Consider the following 20119-nt stretch of genomic DNA (forward strand, 5'->3'; position numbering starts at 1 on the left):
CTCCCCCTGATACTGGCCCTTGTCTATCTATCCCCCGCTCCTCCTCTTTCCCTTCCCCACCGTCGCTAGCGCCTGTCTCTTGTTTGGATAAGTTAGTGGGGAGACGTCAGCTCGTTGCTGATGTATACCACCTGCCTTGGCCTCTCCCTGAACCTTCCTCCAGCTCCCACCACAGAGACATTCCACTGCCTTTTCTGGGCCTGTGTTTACACGGCAACAGATTACCCAGCACTCCCCTCTATCTCTTTCTACTGGTTAAGGACAGGAGGCCAAGGGGCTACTCCACCACCACCGCTTCGCTGCCAAGATCCTCCCACTCATAATCACAGTCATGGTCATTAGGTTGAAAATGGAATGAAACAAGAAGATACTACCAGGACTCTTCTAATAAAGAACTTTCATTTTCGTTTTTTATTGCAAAATGTTTTTAAACCTTTTCCATTGCATGCCCTCATGAACAAAACCCAGAGCCGAGGACGGGTCAAAACAATTAGGGCTCACTAGCGAACATGCATGACCTCGTCGTTACTGCCCTTTGAGAAGTTTAATGACTGTTGATTTACACTTTATGTTAATTGAAAGCAATGGAAAAACTAGCAGTTTGGATGTGTGCGCACCTAACCATGACGCATGGAGAATGAAAATGATCCGTGGATGAAAGAGAAGTCATTCACACGGTCCTGCAGACTCTGTCCTCCATGCAACAGCTTCATTTCAGTTGATCCCAAGCTCATTGACGTCTGTCATCAGGATCTGACAGACTGTAACATTGGCTCTGTGTTGAGTCGAGTTTAGTGGAGAAACCACAGTTCCAGTGGGCAGGAGTTCATTTTTAGTAATACAAGTATATGTGCTTAGCTAAATTAGTTTATGTTTAGTATGTTTAGTATGTTAGACCTACTGTCCTCCTTTCAGGGTAGCCATGTGTACACTGAGTGGTTAATATAACCATGTTGATAGAATCATCACAGGAAAACCTCTAAATAATAGGCACACAAAAAACACGAACCCAAATCAATCCCTAGGTATAGGGTATACGGGGAAAGGGGGATACCTAGTCAGTTGTCCAACAATATATTCAACTGAAATGTGTCTTCCGCATTTAAGTATAGGGTATAGAGGTATATAGTGGCCGTTCAGACAGTGTTTCTGTGTGGCACAGCCACAGCAGCAGCTGTTATCAATCGTGACCACCACCAGACTGTAACGGTCATTCAGTCTCTCCATTACTGACCACACACACACTGATACACCACACATCAAATACTTGGTCTTTACCAGAGAAGCACCACCTGGTGTTTGACCTCTCACCTATAGCCAAGGTTCTACTGCTCTTCCCCCCAGAAACATAAAACATTCAGAGTTAGATCTGGACAGGGGGTGGAACTGTCCCCAAAATGTGCTACTTTTCTATGATCATTTAGAGAGCCTTCTCCCACTTTGTCTCCCACTAAATCACCTTAATTCACAGTATATAATGTATTATCTTCATTAACAGGCTATAATGTAATATCTTCATTAACAGTATATAATTTAATGTCTTCATTAACAGTATATAATTTGCCTTCATTAACAGTATATAATTTAATATCTTCATTAACAGTATATAATTTAATATCTTCATTGTGAATTCAAAATTAATCCATCCTGGTGTGAACAGTTTTTCAACACCTCATAAAATTGTAGTGAGAGCATATGCACGGGTCTCAACACTTGTCTAAGATTAGGAACACACACACACACACATGTACAACCGTGATAAAAATGTTTATATGCCTCTCCTTTCATTAAGACACCAAAGGTAAAAACTTGTAATTTCTTTAATGATCTCTTCAGTTGCATTATAGTTTTTCTTTCACAACAAGGAGTGATTGATTGTCCCAAGTGTTAACAGACAACTAAGATAAATGGCCATGAAGTGATATACTGTAGTTGTTACACAGCGCCACCAAGCGGCAAAACGTTCAAAAACATGAAATCATCTTAAGTGCTGCTGCACTACACCAGTGGTTCTCAACCTGTGGGGCACCTGCCATATATATCTACAGGGGATACTTAGGAAGACAAGACTGATTATCAGTTGCATAAGAGGGCAGAACAAAATGTGATTGGGGTTCAGTAACCAAAAAAAGGTTGAGAGTCATTGCACTAAACCGTGGCAGCCTTAGGGCCTGATTAAATCAGATCCGCCTGAGCCGATATCCGCATAGCTGATGTTTTGATTGTGTCAAAGGTGGAACATTATACATAAAGTGGACATTGCCAAAGGCTGCACGGAGTCGCATTGAAATAAATCCCATGCAGCCTTGTTGAGATGTAATCTACACCTTGTTTAGGCTGATAGAAATCCTCATTATTTACTTTCATGATTTTCTATTTGAGCATAACTATTTTTATATAACCTACACTTTGTCGTTCAGAACTTCTAAAGTTAGTGGGATGGGTTTGGCTTCGTGGCAATGATCACAAGAGCAGCTGTACAACGATATGACAGCTCCAATGCAGTTCCACTTCTGACACCACCAAAACATCCCCTGTGTGGGCTATCGCCGGTTAATGCTTGATCTGATTGAATCTAGGCCCTAGTCAAGGTACTGAGTGGCAAGGTTGACATACAACTTCAACTGCCTGGCAGTGCATATTGTTCATGGAATTGATAACTGATCAATCAATCAAAATGTACATACCCTGGCTTATAAGAAAAGCATGCTTAATAATCAACTAATATTGAAAATGGAGTAAACCCTTGATTAATCTAACACTTCATTGAATTTGCTAAACAGCATATAAAAGTAAACCACATCACTATATCAAGATATTGGGAATCTCCTAGATATCAGATTATCACAACAGATTACCTACAACTGTGACACAAAACAAACTTTAACATAAAAAAAATTATACTGATTAATAACAGTTTAAATGTGCAATATGCAGAAATCGCTCTGCCATTTCCTGGTTGCTAATAGTTCGCCTAATTTCAGTTTGAGACAAAACAAGCAGTCATTGTGTAGAAATTCATTATACCATCTAAACTGCTGTGAAATATATTTTCCAGAACCAAAAATATTGTATTTTCAGCTGTTTGAAGCTGGTGTACACAACCAAAAGTAAAACAGCAAAAACTAAGCTTAAGAACGGGAAGCAAAGAAATAGAGCACATAGAACAGATCTACCATTTCGACTTGCTTTCGATGAGCATGACAAATCTATAACTAACATTTTTATTTGCATTTGGTCAGGTCGCCGAAAAAATTACAATTCAGGGGTCTCCAACCCTCCTCCTGTAAGTTAACTCCAACCCTGTTCCTGGAGAGCTACCCTCCTGTAGGTATTCACGCCAACCTCAGTTGTAACTAACCTGGTCCAGTTTATTAACCATTTAATTATTAGAATCAAATGCGCTAGATTAGGGTTGGAGAGAAAACCTACAGGACAGTAGCTTTCCAGGAACAGAATTGGAGAGCCCTGATTTACATATCGCAGCATTAACAAGAAATGACCAAGGATATAGATCTTAGCTAGCTACACCTGAAGTGCGTAGATACAAACCCCCAAGAAAATGAAGGTGTTCTAGAAAATGGCAGTATAAAGATCAATCAATCACATTTCAATTTAATCATACTTCAATAACCCAATGGGTATCACTTCCCTCACCATCATTAACGTGTTTCAATGGATATTGCGGGAAGACACATTTTGGCTCCTACTTTTTGTTTTAAACACTTGTCTCCTGAATTTGCTTTTTGCGATGGTCCTTGACCATTCTTTTCATGTCTGGGCATGGCTTGAGGTCAGTTGCTCCAAGCTGTTGATTTGTTTTTGGATCAGTCCCAATCGATTTCCTGTAGTAGGGGAAGAGAGTGGGATATTTTCATTTAAAAAAATCTGATTAATAGTAACATTATACAGTTTGCCCTCTTTAATGTAGGATATGTATGTTTAAAGTTTCAGTTTAAAGTTTTAATGTCACATGCACAAGCAAAGTGAAATGCCTTTCTTACAAGATAAACCCAATAATGCAGTTATCAATAACAATGTAATACTAAAAATAACAATGTTTATTACTCTATCAGTAAGCAACTCAACTAAAAATAACAATGTATATTACTCTATCAGTAAGCAACTCAGCTAAAAATAACAATGTATATTACTCTATCAGTAAGCAACTAAAAATAACAATGTATATTACTCTATCAGTAAGCAACTCAATGCACAAAATACCAAGCAGGAGACTACTTCCAGAGCGTTGTATGAGGCATGGACATGGCGTACCTGCAGATGAATTGTACACCACTGTCGCAACACTACACAACAAACTAGCATAACTAGCTATCATCCTGACACCATAGTAAGATGCTTGCCTTGTTGCTTATTATTTAGTTTGATTTAATACAATAAAGCCAATGGAGTAGTCCCAAAAGTGCAAACGCCAAAACTCTGGGATAAGTTGTAGATTCGCAAAGATCAGGGGATGGATATGAAAAAATTATCTAAGACACGGAATAACCCTTTGAATATGGTCAAGTCAGTCATTATGAAGTGTATTTGTATTTAGTATGGATCCACATTAGCTCTTGCCAAAGCAGCAGCTACTCTTCCTGGGGTCCAATCACAATTAAGGCAATTACATCACACAAAAAATAAACAGTGCATCATACAACACATTATTATGCCACTACTCTACTAATACATATCTGCAATGCAACATGTATAATACCATCCACAATACAACAATATTACAACATTACAATGTACATGTGTTTAGAGTGCGTGTGTTAGCCAGTGGTGTAAAGTACTTAAGTAAAAATACTTTAAAAGTACTACTTAAGTCGTTTTTTGGGGGTATCTGTGTTTTACTTTACTATTTATATTTTTGACAACTTCTACTTTTACTCCATTACATTCCTAAAGAAAATAATGTACTTTTTACTCCATACATTTACACTTACACCCAAAAGTACTTGTTACATTTAGAATCAAATCTAATTTTATTGGTCACATACCAATGCTTAGCAGGACAGGAAAATGGTCCAATTCACACGCTTATCAAGAGAACATCCCTGGTCATCCCTACTGCCCCTTATCTGGCAGCCTCATGAAACACAAATGCTTCGTTTTTTAAAATATGTCTGAGTGTTGGAGCATACCCCTGGCTATCCGTACATTTATGTATTCTTTTTTTTTTTTTTTTCTTTTTCTCCCGAATTTAGTGATATCCAATTGGTAGTTACAGTCTTGTCCCATTGCTGCAACTCCCGTACGGACTCGGGAGAGGCGAAGGTCGAGAGGAGAGGCGAAGGTCCAATTGTGCACCGCCTCATGGGTCTCCCGGTCGCGACACAGCCTGGGATCGAACCAGGATCTGCACCTCTCACTCATATGGCTCTCTTAAATATCTCCACATTGGAGATTTTTGGTTCCAACCGCCGTGTCTTTGTGAGACGCGGCGTGGGTGAACAGATGATCTCCGCATGTGTATTTCCCACCGTAAAGCATGGAGGAGGAGTTGTTATGGTGTGGGGGTGCATTGCTGGTGACACTGTCTGTGATTTATTTAGAATTCATGGCATACTTAATCAGCATGGCTACCACAGCATTCTTCAGCGATACACCATCCCATCTGTTTGTAACAGGACAATGACCCCAAAACAGACCTCCAGGCTGTGGAAGGGCTATTTGACCATGAAAGAGAGTGATGGAGTGCTGCATCAGATGACCTGGCCTCCACAATCACCCGACCTAACCCAATTGAGATGGTTTGGGAAGAGTTGGACTGCAGAGTGAAGGAAAAGCAGCCAACAAGTGCTCAACATATGTGGGAACTCCTTCAAGGATGTTGGAAAAGCTGGTTGAGAGAATGCTAAGAGTTTGCAAAGCTGTCATCAAGGCAAAGGGTGGCTACTTTTAAGAATATAAAATATATTTTGATTTGTTTAACACTTTTTTGGTTACAACATGATTCCATATGTGTTATTTCATAGTTTTGATGTCTTCACTATTATTCTACAATGTAGAAAATAGTCAAAATAAAGAAAAACCCTTGAATGAGTAGGTGTGTCCAAACATTTGACTGGTCCTGTATATATAATTAAAAGTCTCATTAAAGTTTGGCTACATTTTCTGGCGCCTCCCTCATGTCAGCATCGGTGTGGATATGAGAGGCTGTAGCCAATAGGCATAGTCACGTACACTTGTGGGCTAATTATTTAATAACATTTACATACACTCGTGTTTTGTTCTTAACAGAATATCAAGTGTTTTTTGGTTTTCAAATCAATTTCAATTTTTGGTATTGGCCTTGGTGCCCTAGCAGATGGCGTTGGTACCCTGGCAGATTTGGCACTCCTGTCTCTTCTGTAGATGTTATAACCATTTAAAGCTTTCACAGTATCATTAAATTAATTAACTAAGTGAGTTTCAGAAATAGCCTGTATTTTTGCGAGCAAGTTATTGTTTCCATTAACCTTGTTTCTTAGGGTACATGTGTTAATGTGCGCTACTTTTTGCACTTTTCTGATTGTTTTTGTTGCTTTACTGGGAGGCTTATCAGAGGTAGACGTGACAGTGATATTTATATTTGAGCTGATAGTGCAGGGTGAACTGCTCACAGTGGGCTTCCTACTAGGGTAAACCGTCTCAATGCTAACAGGTTTAACTCAGGTTCATAGGCGCATGATTACTGCTGACAATAGCTGTCGGATTCAGGGGAGATAGAGGAAGATAAATTAGGTTACTTGCATTATGACTGACAACACCCCAGGAAAAATGTACATTTGCAGAAGCACTACGACCACTCAGCGACACAATGGTAGGGATTATCTGAGCATATTACCTGAACAGTGTATCATAACACCTTGACTGACCAGCCAGATAATAAGGAAACTGCTTAGAGATTGATAATTCATTCATAATCCAAATCGATATTCATAATCCAGCTGTAACAAACTTACTTTTTCAGATGCTTGTCAATCGCCTTTCGCTCATAGATTGTTCCATATTTGGTTATCACTGGATCAACAAAAATCTTGTTGGTAAGTGGACAAATCAGATACTGAGGAATAAAGTTCTCAGTCAACTCTTCACCCAGCAAATTCTGTAAATTAAGAAAGGAATGATTATCTAACCCTCAATAAACTGTGACAAAACTGCTTGCTGTTCAAACAAATATAGAATTTGAAAAGCCTGCACCATTAACCTGATTTGATAAATGCTAAATTACTCAAATGTAAATAAATGCAGCATAAAATTAAATAAAACACTGCCATTTAATTTACCCACACTTTTAATCAAATTTATTCTACTTTTATAATTCATGGCCGAATTCTCTGGACGCCTCTTCTTATAATTTGAAGTCCATATGCACCAATGTGTCAATCAAATACCACACTGGCCACTTCTACCCTAATACATTCTTGAGGCTTAATTGCCATTTTTTCCCCTCAAATGTTGGCAAATTTTATTATGCGGTTGATAGTAAACATAACATATCATATGAAAAAAATATATAGCTTTTAAAATATAAGTAACTTGTGGACTGTGTAGTCTAGCGGTTAGCGCAGCAGACCCCGGCACACACATACCAGTCGCCATGGGTTCGAAACTGACCCAGCACCCTTCTGACTCACACCTCTCTCATTCATTTTCTAACTTTATCTAATGTCCTACCTGTTCAATACAAAAACAATAAAATGCATAAGGAGTGGGACTGCCCTACTCCTTTACAGAGACAAAAATATGTGCATTCACCTTCTCCATGGCATCTAATGATTTGCCTGCAACTTCCTCTGTGTTTTTCTTGGCCTCTTCTTCATACTTCTCTCTGCTGGTCAGGTATTCCTCTGCCAAAATACTTTTAAAATAACATTTGATGAAAATAATATTCATCTAGGCATATCAATTCAAAATATTATATTAACTATCACCTTTCTAATCTGTATTGTATTCATGAATCATATAAAATAATTCAACAAATAGTCAACCTGTCTAGCGGATCTTGGGGTTCAGGAACGATGAGCAGTCCATATACAGCATCCAAGATCTCTCTCATGGTTATGTGAGCGTTGTAGTTGCGGTCAAATATGTTGTGGCAGATGCGGCCCACACTGTTTACATTGCAGTGGTACACCTTACATCACAAATAAGGATTTTTTCATGTTATGAATATGAAAGCATAAAATGTATATGATGTAGTTGCAAAATGATTACTTTCACACGCATAAACATTCCACTGCCTTAGAGAAGCTTACTTGTGACACAGAAGTAACTAGTCTTAATAGCCAATACCCTAAATCCCATCCTGAAGATAATACAATAATATGTCTAAATTGTTCAACTCTACTCCTTTAATTATTGACAATGTAATGGCCTAAGCCTGTACGCTTATTATGGACTCCCTCTAAGCACACACACTAAACTCTACCCACCCACCCACACTCACACATGCATACTGACACCACACACACACACGTGCTGCTGCTACAGTCTATTATCTATCATGTTGCCTCGTTTACCCCTACTTATATGTACATAGCTACATCCATTACCTCGTACCCCTGAACATCCAACTCGATTCTTGTACTCCCTGTATATAGCCATGCTATTTTTACTCATTATTGTTATTCACTGTGAATTTATTCCTTGTGTCATGATTTAAAATGTTTTTCTTTATCTTTAACTCTGCAATGTTGGAAAAGGACCCTTAAGTAAGAATTTCCCTGTTAGTCTACACTTGTTATTTACAAAGCATACGACAAATACATTTTTAATTGTATAGAAGGATACAGGTGTGACAAAGCGCACAAGTGGAGGTTTGACGGGGTAGTCAGCCCCAAACTGACAGTACAGCTCAAAGACTCCATTCTCATAAGGTGTTTCAGGGGGGCCTTGCATGAGAATCTTCCAAAATGCTGAAAAAGGATGGAATCAGAAACAAGGGTTGGCTGTTTGAGACAATATTATGCAAATTAATAAAAAATAATAAACCAGTCTTCTGGATGGGATATTACAGTTTGTAGAAGCAATATTAATGTCAAATTTCTCAAAGTAACATCTCACGAGACATCCCATGAAACATCAAACCATTGTTACAATCGCCAATTGGGTGAAACAAACTGAAGTCTTACTGAAGTCTGACTCTGAAGGCAAAACAGTGCAGAATGGGTGTGGGTCACAGTGCAGGCTCTTCATCTCTTCCAGAAGGCGTTTGTCCTTCTCCAAAAAGCGTCCGCTCTTGGATTCCTGGATCTTCTTTTTCAATGAACTATTTTGTGACATATTAGTTTTATTTTAGAGATACCATGGCTAAATTAAAGCACCAACTTACCTAAATGTTTTTTTCTTGCACAATAACCTCAATGTCACTTGACATTAGTGTGGTTACTACACAATATTTGCCAGCAGGTTGTGAGTGATTTTGAAAAATTATATAAGGGACTTCATAGCTAAATTACCTGATTATGTGTTCATGTTTATATTACTCTATTCTCTGGCATAACATTTGCATTGAACCAAAAAATAGTTTGGCATTAAAAATTTCTCCTTGAGGAGCATAACTTACTTCTCTGTCCCAGTCACTTTATTATTTAATCCACTTGGAAGAGCTACCTCTGGTTTCTCATCATAGCCACGGTTAGCAAAGAGAGCAACTAGACCGATCTTTAAAAGGAATCAAAGAGCATTATTTATTACAATCAGTTTAATCAAATTTTGATCAGTGTTTAGGTCTTCCTTACCAATGCAATAAAATGACTCACTAATTGAATATACAGTAAGTCAGACATGGGAACATACATACTATTTTAACAACTGTGATAGATCATACCTCACTCATAATTAAGGATGGGTTGATTTTCTGCTTCGGCTTCCTCATCTCCAAAGACAGAACGGTTTCCATTTCAAAGAGCTTCAGACCAGCTTTACTCGTCTTTGGTTTGAAACAACAACCTCCTACAAGAAGACATGGATAGAGCGTATTCAGTACACTATTCTTATTCTTACACCGGACACAAATATAAAAATAGAGGCACACAATAACCACCTCAGAGTGATTGATATTAGTGAGTTATACACTGAACAGAAATATGAACGCAACATGTAAAGTGTTGGTCCCATGTTTCATGAGCTGAAATAAAAGATCCCAGAAATGTTCCATACGCAGAAAAAGCTTATTTCTCTCAAATTTTGTGCACATATTTGTTTACATCCCTGTTAGTGAGCGTTTCTCCTTTGCCAAGATAATCCACAGGTGTGGCATATCAAGAAGATGATTAAACAGCATGATCATTACACAGGTGCACCTTGTGCTGGGGACAACAAAAAGCCATTCTAAAATGTGCAGTTTTGTCACACAATACAATGCCACAGATGTCTCGAGTTTTGAGGGAGCGTGCATTGGCATGCTGACTGCAGGAATGTCCACCAGAGCTGTTGCCAGATAATTTTATGTTAATTTCTCTGTCGTGTAAGCGGGTGGTTTACCGATGTCAAAGGTGTGAACAGAGTGCCTCATGGTGGCGGTGTGGTTATGGTATGGGCTGGCTAAGCTACGGACAACGGACACAATTGCATTTTATCGATGGCAATTTGAGACACCGATACTGAGGCCCAATGTCCTGCCAGTCCTCCGCCGCCATCACATCATGTTTCAGCAAGTGCTATTTTGTGTGTTTTTTCACGTTGTTTGTATTTTGTACATAATGTTTCTGCCACCGTCTCTTATGACTGAAAAGAGCTTCTGGATATCAGAACAGTGATTACTCATCTCGAACTGGACAAAGATTTTTTCTTTAACGAGTCAGACGCAAAGGATTTACTACAGATGCCCGACCAGGGTATTAAATCTGTTTTACCTCATTTCTACCAGTAAGTTACATGTGCAACAAGAAAAAAAAAAACTCTAGACCACCTTTACTCCACACAGAGACGTGTACAAATCTCTCTGTCACCCTCCATTTGGCAAATATGACCATAATTCTATCCTCCTGATTCCTGCTTACAAGCAAAACCTAAAAAAGGAAGTACCAGTGACTCACTCAATACGGAAGTGGCCAGATGACGCAGATGCTAAGCTACAGACTGGAATATGTTCCGGGACTCATCCGATGGCATTGAGGAGTATACCACATCAGTCACCGGCTTCATCAATAAGTGCATCGATGATGTTGTCCCCACAGTGATTGTACGTACATACCCAAATCAGAAGCCATGGATTACAGGTAACATCCGCACTGAGCTAAAGGGTAGTAGAGCCGCTGCTTTCAAGGAGCGGGACTCTAACCCGGATATTTATAAGAAATCAAGCTATGCCTTCAGATGAACCATCAAACAGGCAAAAGGTAAATACAGGACTAAGATTGAATCCTACTACACCTGCTCCGATGCTCGTCGGATATGGCAGGGCTTGCAAACTATTACGGACGACAAAGGGAAGCCCTGCCGCGAGCTGCCCAGTGACACAAGCCTACCAGACGAGCTAAATTACTTCTATGCGCGCTTCGAGGCAAGCAACACTGAAGCATGCATGAGAGCACCAGCTGTTCCGGACGACTGTGTGATCACGCTCGCCGTAGCCGATATAAGACATTTAAACAGTTCAACATTCACAAGGCCGCAGACGGATTACCAGGACGTGTACTCCCAGGTGGTAAGAATAGGCAACAACACATCTGATCCTCAACACAGGGGCCCCTCAGGGGTTGAGCAGGTTTGGGATGCTCTGGATCAATGTGTATGACAGCGTGTTACAGTTCCCGCAAATATCCACCAACTTCGCACAGCCATTGAAGAGGAGTGGGACAACATTCAACAGGCCACAATCAACAGCCTGATCAACTCTATGCGAAGGAGATGTGTCCGCCGCATGAGGCAAATGGTGGTCACACCAGATACTGACTGGCTCTCTGATCCACGCCCCTACCTTTTTTTTGGGGGTATCTGTGACCAACAAATGCATCTCTGTATTCCCAGCCATGTGAAATTCATAGATTAGGGCCTAATTTATTTATTGCAATTGACTGATTTCCTTATATGAACTGTAACTCAGTAAAACCTTTGAAATTGTTGCATGTTGCGTGTATATATATTTTTCAGTATATATGGGACTAGTTAATTACTGAAAGAACAATGTTGGCTATATACAGTTGAAGTCAGAAGTTTACATACACCATAGCCAAATACATTTTAAACTCAGTTTTTCACAATTCCTGACATTTAATCCTAGTAAAAATTCCCTGTCTTAGGTCAGTTAGGATCACCACTTCATTTTAAGAATGTGAAATGTCAGAATAATAGTATAAAGATTTATTTATTTCAGCTTTTATTTCTTTCATCACATTCCCAGTGGGTCAGAAGTTTACATACACTCAATTAGTATTTGGTAGCATTACCTTTAAATTGTTTAACTTGGGTCAAACGTTTCGGGTCGCCTTCCACAAGCTTCTCACAATAAGTTGGGTGAATTTTGGCCCATTCCTCCTGACGAGTCAGGTTTGTTGGCCTCCTTGCACCCACACGCTTTTTCAGTTCTGCCCACAAATTTTCTATAGGCTTGAGGTCAGGGCTTTGTGATGGCCACACCAATACCTTGAATTTATTGTCCTTAAGCCATTTTGCAACAACTTTGGAAGTATGCTTGGGGTCATTGTCCATTTGGAAGATCCATTTGTGACCAAGCTTTAACTTCCTGACTGATGTCTTGAGATGTTGCTTCAATATATCCACATAATTTCCCCTCCTCGTGATGCCATCGATTATGGGAGGTACCAGTCCCTACTGCAGCAAAGCACCCCCACAACATGATGCTGCCACCCCCGTGCTTCACGGTTGGGATGGTGTTCTTCGGCTTGCAAGCTTCCTCCTTTTCCTCCAAACATAACGATGGTCATTATGGCCAAACAGTTCTATTTTTGTTTCATCAGACAAGAGGACATTTCTCCAAAAAGTACGAACTTTGTCCCCTTGTGCAGTTGCAAACCGTAGTCTGGCTTTTTTATGGCGGTTTTGGAGCAGTGGCTTCTTCCTTGCTGAACGGCCTTTCAGGTTATGTCGATATAGGACTCGTTTTCCTGTGGATATAGATACTTTTGTACCCGTTTCCTCCAGCATCTTCACAAGGTCATTTGCTGTTGTTCTGGGATTGATTTGCACTTTTCGCACCAAAGTACGTTCATCTCTAGGAGACAGAACGCGTCTCCTTCCTGAGCGGTATGACGGCTGCGTGGTCCCATGGTGTTTATACTTGCGTACTATTGTTTGTACAGATGAACGTGGTACCTTCAGGCGTTTGGAAATTGCTCCCAAGGATGAACCAGACTTGTGGAGGTGTACCATTGTTTTCCCTGAGGTCTTGGCTTATATCTTTTGATTTTCCCATGATGTCAAGCAAAGAGGCACTGAGTTTGAAGGTAGGCCTTGAAATACATCCACAGGTACACCTCCAATTGACTCAAATTATGTCAATTTGCCTATCAGAAGCTTCTAAAGCCATGACATAATTTTCTGGAATTTTCCAAGCTGTTTAAAGGCACAGTCAACTTAGTGTATGTAAACTTCTGACCCACTGGAATTGTGATACAGTGAATTATAAGTGAAATAATCTGTCTGTAAACAATTGTTGGAAAAATTACTTGTGTCATGCATGAAGTAGATGTCCTAACCGACTCTACAAAACTATAGTTTGTTAACAAGACATTTGGGGAGTGTTTGAAAAACGAGTTTTAAATGACTCCAACCTAAGTGTATGTAAATTTACGACTTCAACTGTATAACAGAATCACCTTAGAGCGCATTGCTGATTCATAACATAATCACATTAGAGATCATACCTGTTGCATTGCTGATTCCACGCAGCACATTGTTCTCTACCTTTCCGACAATGATGGCATCAACAATGATGTTAGAGCTCATCAATTTGGTTGTAACAGCCACTGGATTTGTTGCTGATCTAAAACATAAAAATACATGCTGTGAAAATAAACTGCTGTGTTGGTGAATTAACTTAAATCTTCTGTAAAACTACAGAAATGTTCTGTGTAGCTACTGTTCATGTAACCTTCTACCACATAGAGTTATCATTAGAATACTATTGGAAGCATTAGTTATCCATTGCAGAAATGTAGGCCAGAGAGAAATGACTTTATGAGCAATTGGGACTTTGCCCACTATCGGCCTCTGCTGAAGAAAATTTGTATTTACATTTAAGTCATTTAGCAGACGATCTTATCCAGAGCGACTTACAAATTGGAAAGTTCATACATATTCATCCTGGTCCCCCCGTGGGAATTGAACCCTGGTCCCCCCGTGGGAATTGAACCCACAACCCTGGCGTTGCAAGCGCCATGCTCTACCAACTGAGCCACACAGGACCATCACGCCTGACAAGGCCAATGAACACCGTGCCTCACCGGAAGCCCCGCCTTCCAGAGGCGATAAACGGATGAATTCCTTCAATTCAGTACCACTCTTCACCGAGCCCAAGACTGGGCGACGTGGGGTCGAACAAGTATTGCACCTCGTTTCCCTTTCAGTACGCTCCCTTTCAGTCTGTAAATTCAGTACAACACAGCTATGGGCAGGGGTGTATAGTACTTAAGTAAAAATACTTTAAAGTACTACTTAAGTAGTTTTTTGGGAGTATCTGTACTTTACTTTACCATTTATATTTTTGACAGCTTTTACTTTTACTTCACTACATTCCTAAAGAAAATAGTGTACTTTTTACTCCATACATTTTCCCTGACAACCCAAAGTACTCTTTATATTTTGAATGCTTAGCAGAACAGGAAAATTGTGAAATTCAGGCACTTATCAAGAGAACACATGGTCATCCCTACTGCCTATGGTCTGGTGGACTCACTAAACACAAATGCTTCTTTTGTAAATAATGTCTGAGTGTTGGAGTGTGCCCCTAGCTATCCGTCAATTTTAAAAACAAGACTTTACTTATTATAAGGAATTTGAAATGATTTATACTTTTACTTGTGATACTTAAGTGTATTTTAGCAATTATATTTACTTTTAATACTTAAGTATATTTAAAACAAAACACTTTTAGAATTTTACTCAAGTAGTATTTTACTGGGTGACTTTTACTTTTACTTGAGTAACTTTCTATTAAGGCATCTATACTTTTACTCAAGTATGACAATTGGGTACGTTTTCCACCACTGGCTATGGGGACATGAAATCATGTCCCAAGTCGACCTCAGAGGACATCAAATTAAATGGCCCACAGCAAACCACCCAGAGTTTAAACCTGGCAGGAAAACCTGCGGTATCTGGGTATTGCACAATCTGCACGCTGCCTAATGACCCTGCCCTGTCCCAGGCGTAAGCAGACTGTGGGCTACACTGCGGGGCAGTGACATCTAAGCGATAAAACCTCACAAAAGTGTTTGGTGATGCCCAACTTGCTGTAGCACAAATATGGTCAGTGCTATTCGGGATCCTTAGGACGTCCCTACCCTAAACCAAAACCCTGAGCAGGGCGGTCTTGTAGGAGAGGACCTCAGATCCAGACTCCATCGGTTCAAAGGGAGCATCACACGGCACATCCAAAACCAAAGTCAAATCCCAAGTGGGTGCAATATGTTTAGAAACTGTCCTGAGACAGCGCACACCTTTTAAAGCTGCTGGAGAATGATTGTCCCTGCTTGAAAAGCCCCAGTAGGAACATTAAAATATCCACCAGAGAGCTCTGAAAATGAACAATTCCTTTATTCCGTCACCAAAGCTCGAACGCCCGCCACTTATATCCATATAACCCTCTCGTGGAGGGTGCCCTTGTGGACTGTATAGTATCAGGACGACAGGTCTCTGCACAACGGGGGTTGCAACAGGTTCCCGCTTAAAAGGCGAATGATCTCCACGAACCCAAGGTAATTTGGGCCAACAAGTATCAACGACAATCTCTCCAGATGCACCCTCTGCATCAAGCAAAGAGCATTTGAAATGCACTGCATTGTGGAAAGAAAAACAAGTTTCGCTATGGGTACTGAGGTGTAAACATTTGTTAATGATGGGCAGCTGGCAAGAAATGTCAGTGATTGTGGACATTATTGAGTTCCTTGTTTCATAAAGGCCACATTTTCCCGGGACCATAGTCTACTAAACATTGTCCCCATGTGTGCAACTTCTGTAAGCGCCTCTACTCTACTGTTCTATGCCAGTAAGTAAATGCCATAATAATGCATGCAAAGGCAAAAAAATAACTATTCTGGTACCTCAAAGCTCTCCAGGTCACCCCGCCCACTTTTTGTTCCGGCACCTCACGATTTACAAATTAAGCACTGAACACAGGTAGTCTAAACTCTAGCTAACCACCACCTACTACAATATCCACACAAGCCACTAGCCAGGCAGCCATATATCATGAGTTAGATTAGGAATATTAGGCTATATTATGAATGTATTACTTAAGAGCATTGAAGATAAATCACAATCAATAAAAATTGAGCTAGCTAATTAGCAGATGTTCATCAATCATCAACATCAATGTCTTTAGGATGCACTGTAACTAGCTTGCTTACAATTTGTGATGAGTGAGTGTGTTGCAGAAATAAATAGGCCTCCCAAAAAATGTAAATGTGCTAGAGAGGCAGTTAGTATGTTACGAATGTCGATATATGAATTATGAAAGGGGGGGGGGGCTGTGATGGAAAATGTTATGTTGGTGCTTTTCTATTTGATACATTTCTGTGTTCTATGTTAGTGCCTTTCTATACATAACAATTTCTGTGTTTATGCAAGTGACTGATTGAACGAATCCTCACTATCAATGTCTGCAATTTGTCAGTACGCCCAGAACCTTGTTTAGAGAAAGGATATCTCAGTTTCAAGGTCTCAGCTTTGAGAGAAGAAGCCTCGTGAGGTATTGGTCTGTCACATGCATGACCCAGTATTGGTCGGTCACATGAATGAAGCAAACGTTGATGATTAATTAATTATGAATAAGCTAAATCATGCAAATATGACTTGTCTGCAGTATAAAAGAGAACAAATGGGACTTCCCCATTGGAGCTCCTGACAGACGTTCACTATGGTTCATTAAGTTTGTTGGAACCTCTCCAGAGCACTGACAATAAACGATGATTAATTTAAGATTGACTTCCGAGTGTCCCTGTGTAAGAATTTCCACAACAGGGCTTTTTTCATTTTGAGCATCTGCCCCCTGAAAGGTCTGTGCACGGCCCTGCCATGGGGGGGGGGCATGGCTATCATAGAAGCCATCATCCCAAATAGGTGCAGGCACTGGCGAAAACACACTATGTGATCTAGCCGGAATTGGGCCAAGCAGCAAAGCGGGAAACAGGCCTCCCTCTGCGGGGATAAGAATGCTCGACTCTTGACTGAGTCTAACTTGTGACCCAGAATTGGGATGCGATGAGATGGATTCAAACAGCTCTTCTCTTGATTCACTATGAAACCCAGAGACTGAACATGGGAAACCAGCATGGATGTATGTAACACCACCAGCCAATCGTCCAGGTAGTCCAATATCCTGAGTCCCAGTGCCAAACCCGCCTCCACAACTTTGGTGAAAGTGCAAGGCGAGAGGGAAAGCCTGAAAGGGAGGACCAGAAACTTGTAGGTTACAGCCTCTTAATTGAACCTCAGGAACTTCCTGTGAGAGGGATATATGACCACATGAAAGTACGTGTCCTTCAGGTCGATGGAGGTAAACCAATCGCCCTGGGTGCACTGACTGTAACAACCTGCTGTTCATGAGCATACTGAATTTGTAGACCCTGAAGTCCTTGTTTAGGGCACGCAGATCTAAAACGGGTCGGAAAGTCTCACCCCTTCTGGGAACCAGGAAATACCGGCTGTACCAGGGCCTCTGACATAGGAACCACTCTGACAAAAACGTGGGGGACGCGCAACAAATTGTAGCCTGTACCCCAACGTCATTGTTTGCATAATCCAGGGCGACACTGTGCATGCGAGCCATTAATCTCCCATAATGTGCCATCTGAAGGGACAGAACGCCACTTTGTGGACTGGAAGATGTTCTTTTTCATGCCTTTTTTCATTTCAACCATTCTCTACAACCGATTGTCTGACTATGGGGAAGGGACTATTTTTATTCAGCTCACATGTGGAGGACACAACAATGTGTTTAAGTGCTGATGTTTGAAGCCTGGTCCATTCTGGGTTCAGGGGTTTGACGTACCCGGTTTGGCCATGCCACTTGGGGATACTGATGTCACGGCGAACATCTGGGGAGGAGGACCCCAGCCCATGCCACTTACCCTCTCATTGCGCTAGGTGCGCGCGGGCTGCGTGCCTTAAAAATAGACCCAGGGAAAAAAACATGATGGAGTTTATCATGCCCACCAGTCATAGGTAGGCTACCGGTGCCACATTACCTTGTAACCCAACTGGAAAATGGACCCCATCTGTGTTAACAGACAGGGCGATTCGCAATTTAATCTAATTCCCAGGAATGAAACACGCTGAGCAGGAGGCAGACACCTGATCTTGGAGTTCATATGAACCAGAGACTGTGTGTGGGATAATAGCATGATTGCCAATCGCCTACAGAATCCATAACCAGTATCACTAAGCACCACATAGGAACCAGTGGGCTACAGAATAAGCAATGAATCCCAGTAATAATCCACCTATTGGGGAGGGATGCCTCCTTGTGGACAGACAGCACCTGGGGAGCATGTTGTGCCTCTGTGATACTGTATAGCACGCCAGAAACCGGCCCTTTTATGGGCACAGGAGCTCCAGCAGTGGTACCCAGGTTGGCCGTCGCCAAACACGGAGGCACTGTTGTCACAGTACCGTATGCTAGCCATGTGGCCTCCTAGTCTTGCTCAGCTAGTAGCTTTATCCCAGCGGGTTAGCACTAGCCAAGCCCGCTGCCAGCACCGAGCTCCGGTCTAGAGAATCTCTCTTTCAGAATAACCAAGCGACTGAACACTACATAGCAGGCTATGCAATGCTGTTGAGCTAGCCTGATCCCGTCCACATAAGACCGGATCATTGACCAAGTCTGAGAAGAGAGGTAAAGAGTGATTGACCGAGACAGGCACAGTTGGCGCCAGAGCGCACAGCAACTGGGTAAAGCTAGAGCAGCATGCCTCAGCCCAGGCAGACAAGATATTTGATCCAACCCAAGCCCCAATTCACCCCCGGTTCTCATAATTCAGACCCAGCTGAAGTATGGGCACATATGACAGGAAGCAATAAGAATTCCACACGTTTGCCAAGGGAACCGGCATGCTCCATGGACTATGTGTAACGGATGTGAAATGGCTAGCTAGTTAGCGGGTACGCGCTACTAGCATTTCAATCAGTTACGTCACTTGCTCTGAGACTTAAGTAGGATTTCCCCTTGCTCTGCAAGGGCCGCGGCTTTTGTGGAGCGATGGGTAACGACGCTGCGTGGGCGTCAGTTGTCGATGTGTGCAGAGGGTCCCTGGTTCGCGCCCGTGTCGGGGCGAGGGGACGGTCTAAAGTTATACTGTTACATTGATGCTGTTGACCCGGATCACTGGTTGCTGCGGAAAAGGAGGAGGTCGAAAGGGGGGTGAGTGTAACGGATGTGAAATGGCTAGCTAGTTAGCGGGTACGCGCTACTAGCATTTCAATCAGTTACGTCACTTGCTCTGAGACTTAAGTAGGATTTCCCCTTGCTCTGCAAGGGCTGTGGCTTTTGTGGAGCGATGGGTAACGACGCTTCGAGGGTGACTGTTGTTGATGTGTGCAGAAGGTCCCTGGTTCGCGCCCGGGTATGGGCGAGGGGACGACGTAAAGTTATACTGTTACATTGATGCTGTTGACCCGGATCACTGGTTGCTGCGGAAAAGGAGGAAGTTGAAAGGGGGGTGAGTGTAACGGATGTGAAATGGCTAGCTAGTTAGCGGGTACGCGCTACTAGCATTTCAATCAGTTACGTCACTTGCTCTGAGACTTAAGTAGGATTTCCCCTTGCTCTGCAAGGGCCGCGGCTTTTGTGGAGCGATGGGTAACGACGCTGCGTGGGCGTCAGTTGTCGATGTGTGCAGAGGGTCCCTGGTTCGCGCCCGTGTCGGGGCGAGGGGACGGTCTAAAGTTATACTGTTACATATGGGAAGTGCCAGCCGCGGACAAGCTACTGTTACTGACATCG

General features: G+C 41.6%; 1 protein-coding gene across 3 annotated transcripts in view; it reads right to left on the reverse strand.

Moving 5' to 3' along the window:
* Nucleotides 1-1802: 1802 nt before the first annotated feature.
* LOC139575616 (uncharacterized) overlaps nucleotides 1803-20119 on the reverse strand; it is a 49642-nt gene continuing 31325 nt past the window's right edge. For all 3 annotated transcript variants that reach the window (XM_071400771.1, XM_071400768.1, XM_071400769.1), the window contains 9 exons: nucleotides 13824-13942; nucleotides 9824-9948; nucleotides 9560-9657; nucleotides 9126-9262; nucleotides 8785-8909; nucleotides 7983-8128; nucleotides 7750-7852; nucleotides 6954-7096; nucleotides 1803-3845 (listed from right to left, as the gene is read on the reverse strand). In XM_071400771.1, coding sequence (XP_071256872.1) covers nucleotides 3719-3845; nucleotides 6954-7096; nucleotides 7750-7852; nucleotides 7983-8128; nucleotides 8785-8909; nucleotides 9126-9262; nucleotides 9560-9657; nucleotides 9824-9948; nucleotides 13824-13942 — 1123 coding nt within the window. In that variant the 3' untranslated portion in view covers nucleotides 1803-3718. The remainder of the gene's footprint in view (nucleotides 3846-6953; nucleotides 7097-7749; nucleotides 7853-7982; nucleotides 8129-8784; nucleotides 8910-9125; nucleotides 9263-9559; nucleotides 9658-9823; nucleotides 9949-13823; nucleotides 13943-20119) is intronic.

Source organism: Salvelinus alpinus, chromosome 5, assembly GCF_045679555.1.
Source record: "Salvelinus alpinus chromosome 5, SLU_Salpinus.1, whole genome shotgun sequence".
In the NCBI taxonomy this organism is placed as follows: domain Eukaryota; kingdom Metazoa; phylum Chordata; class Actinopteri; order Salmoniformes; family Salmonidae; genus Salvelinus; species Salvelinus alpinus.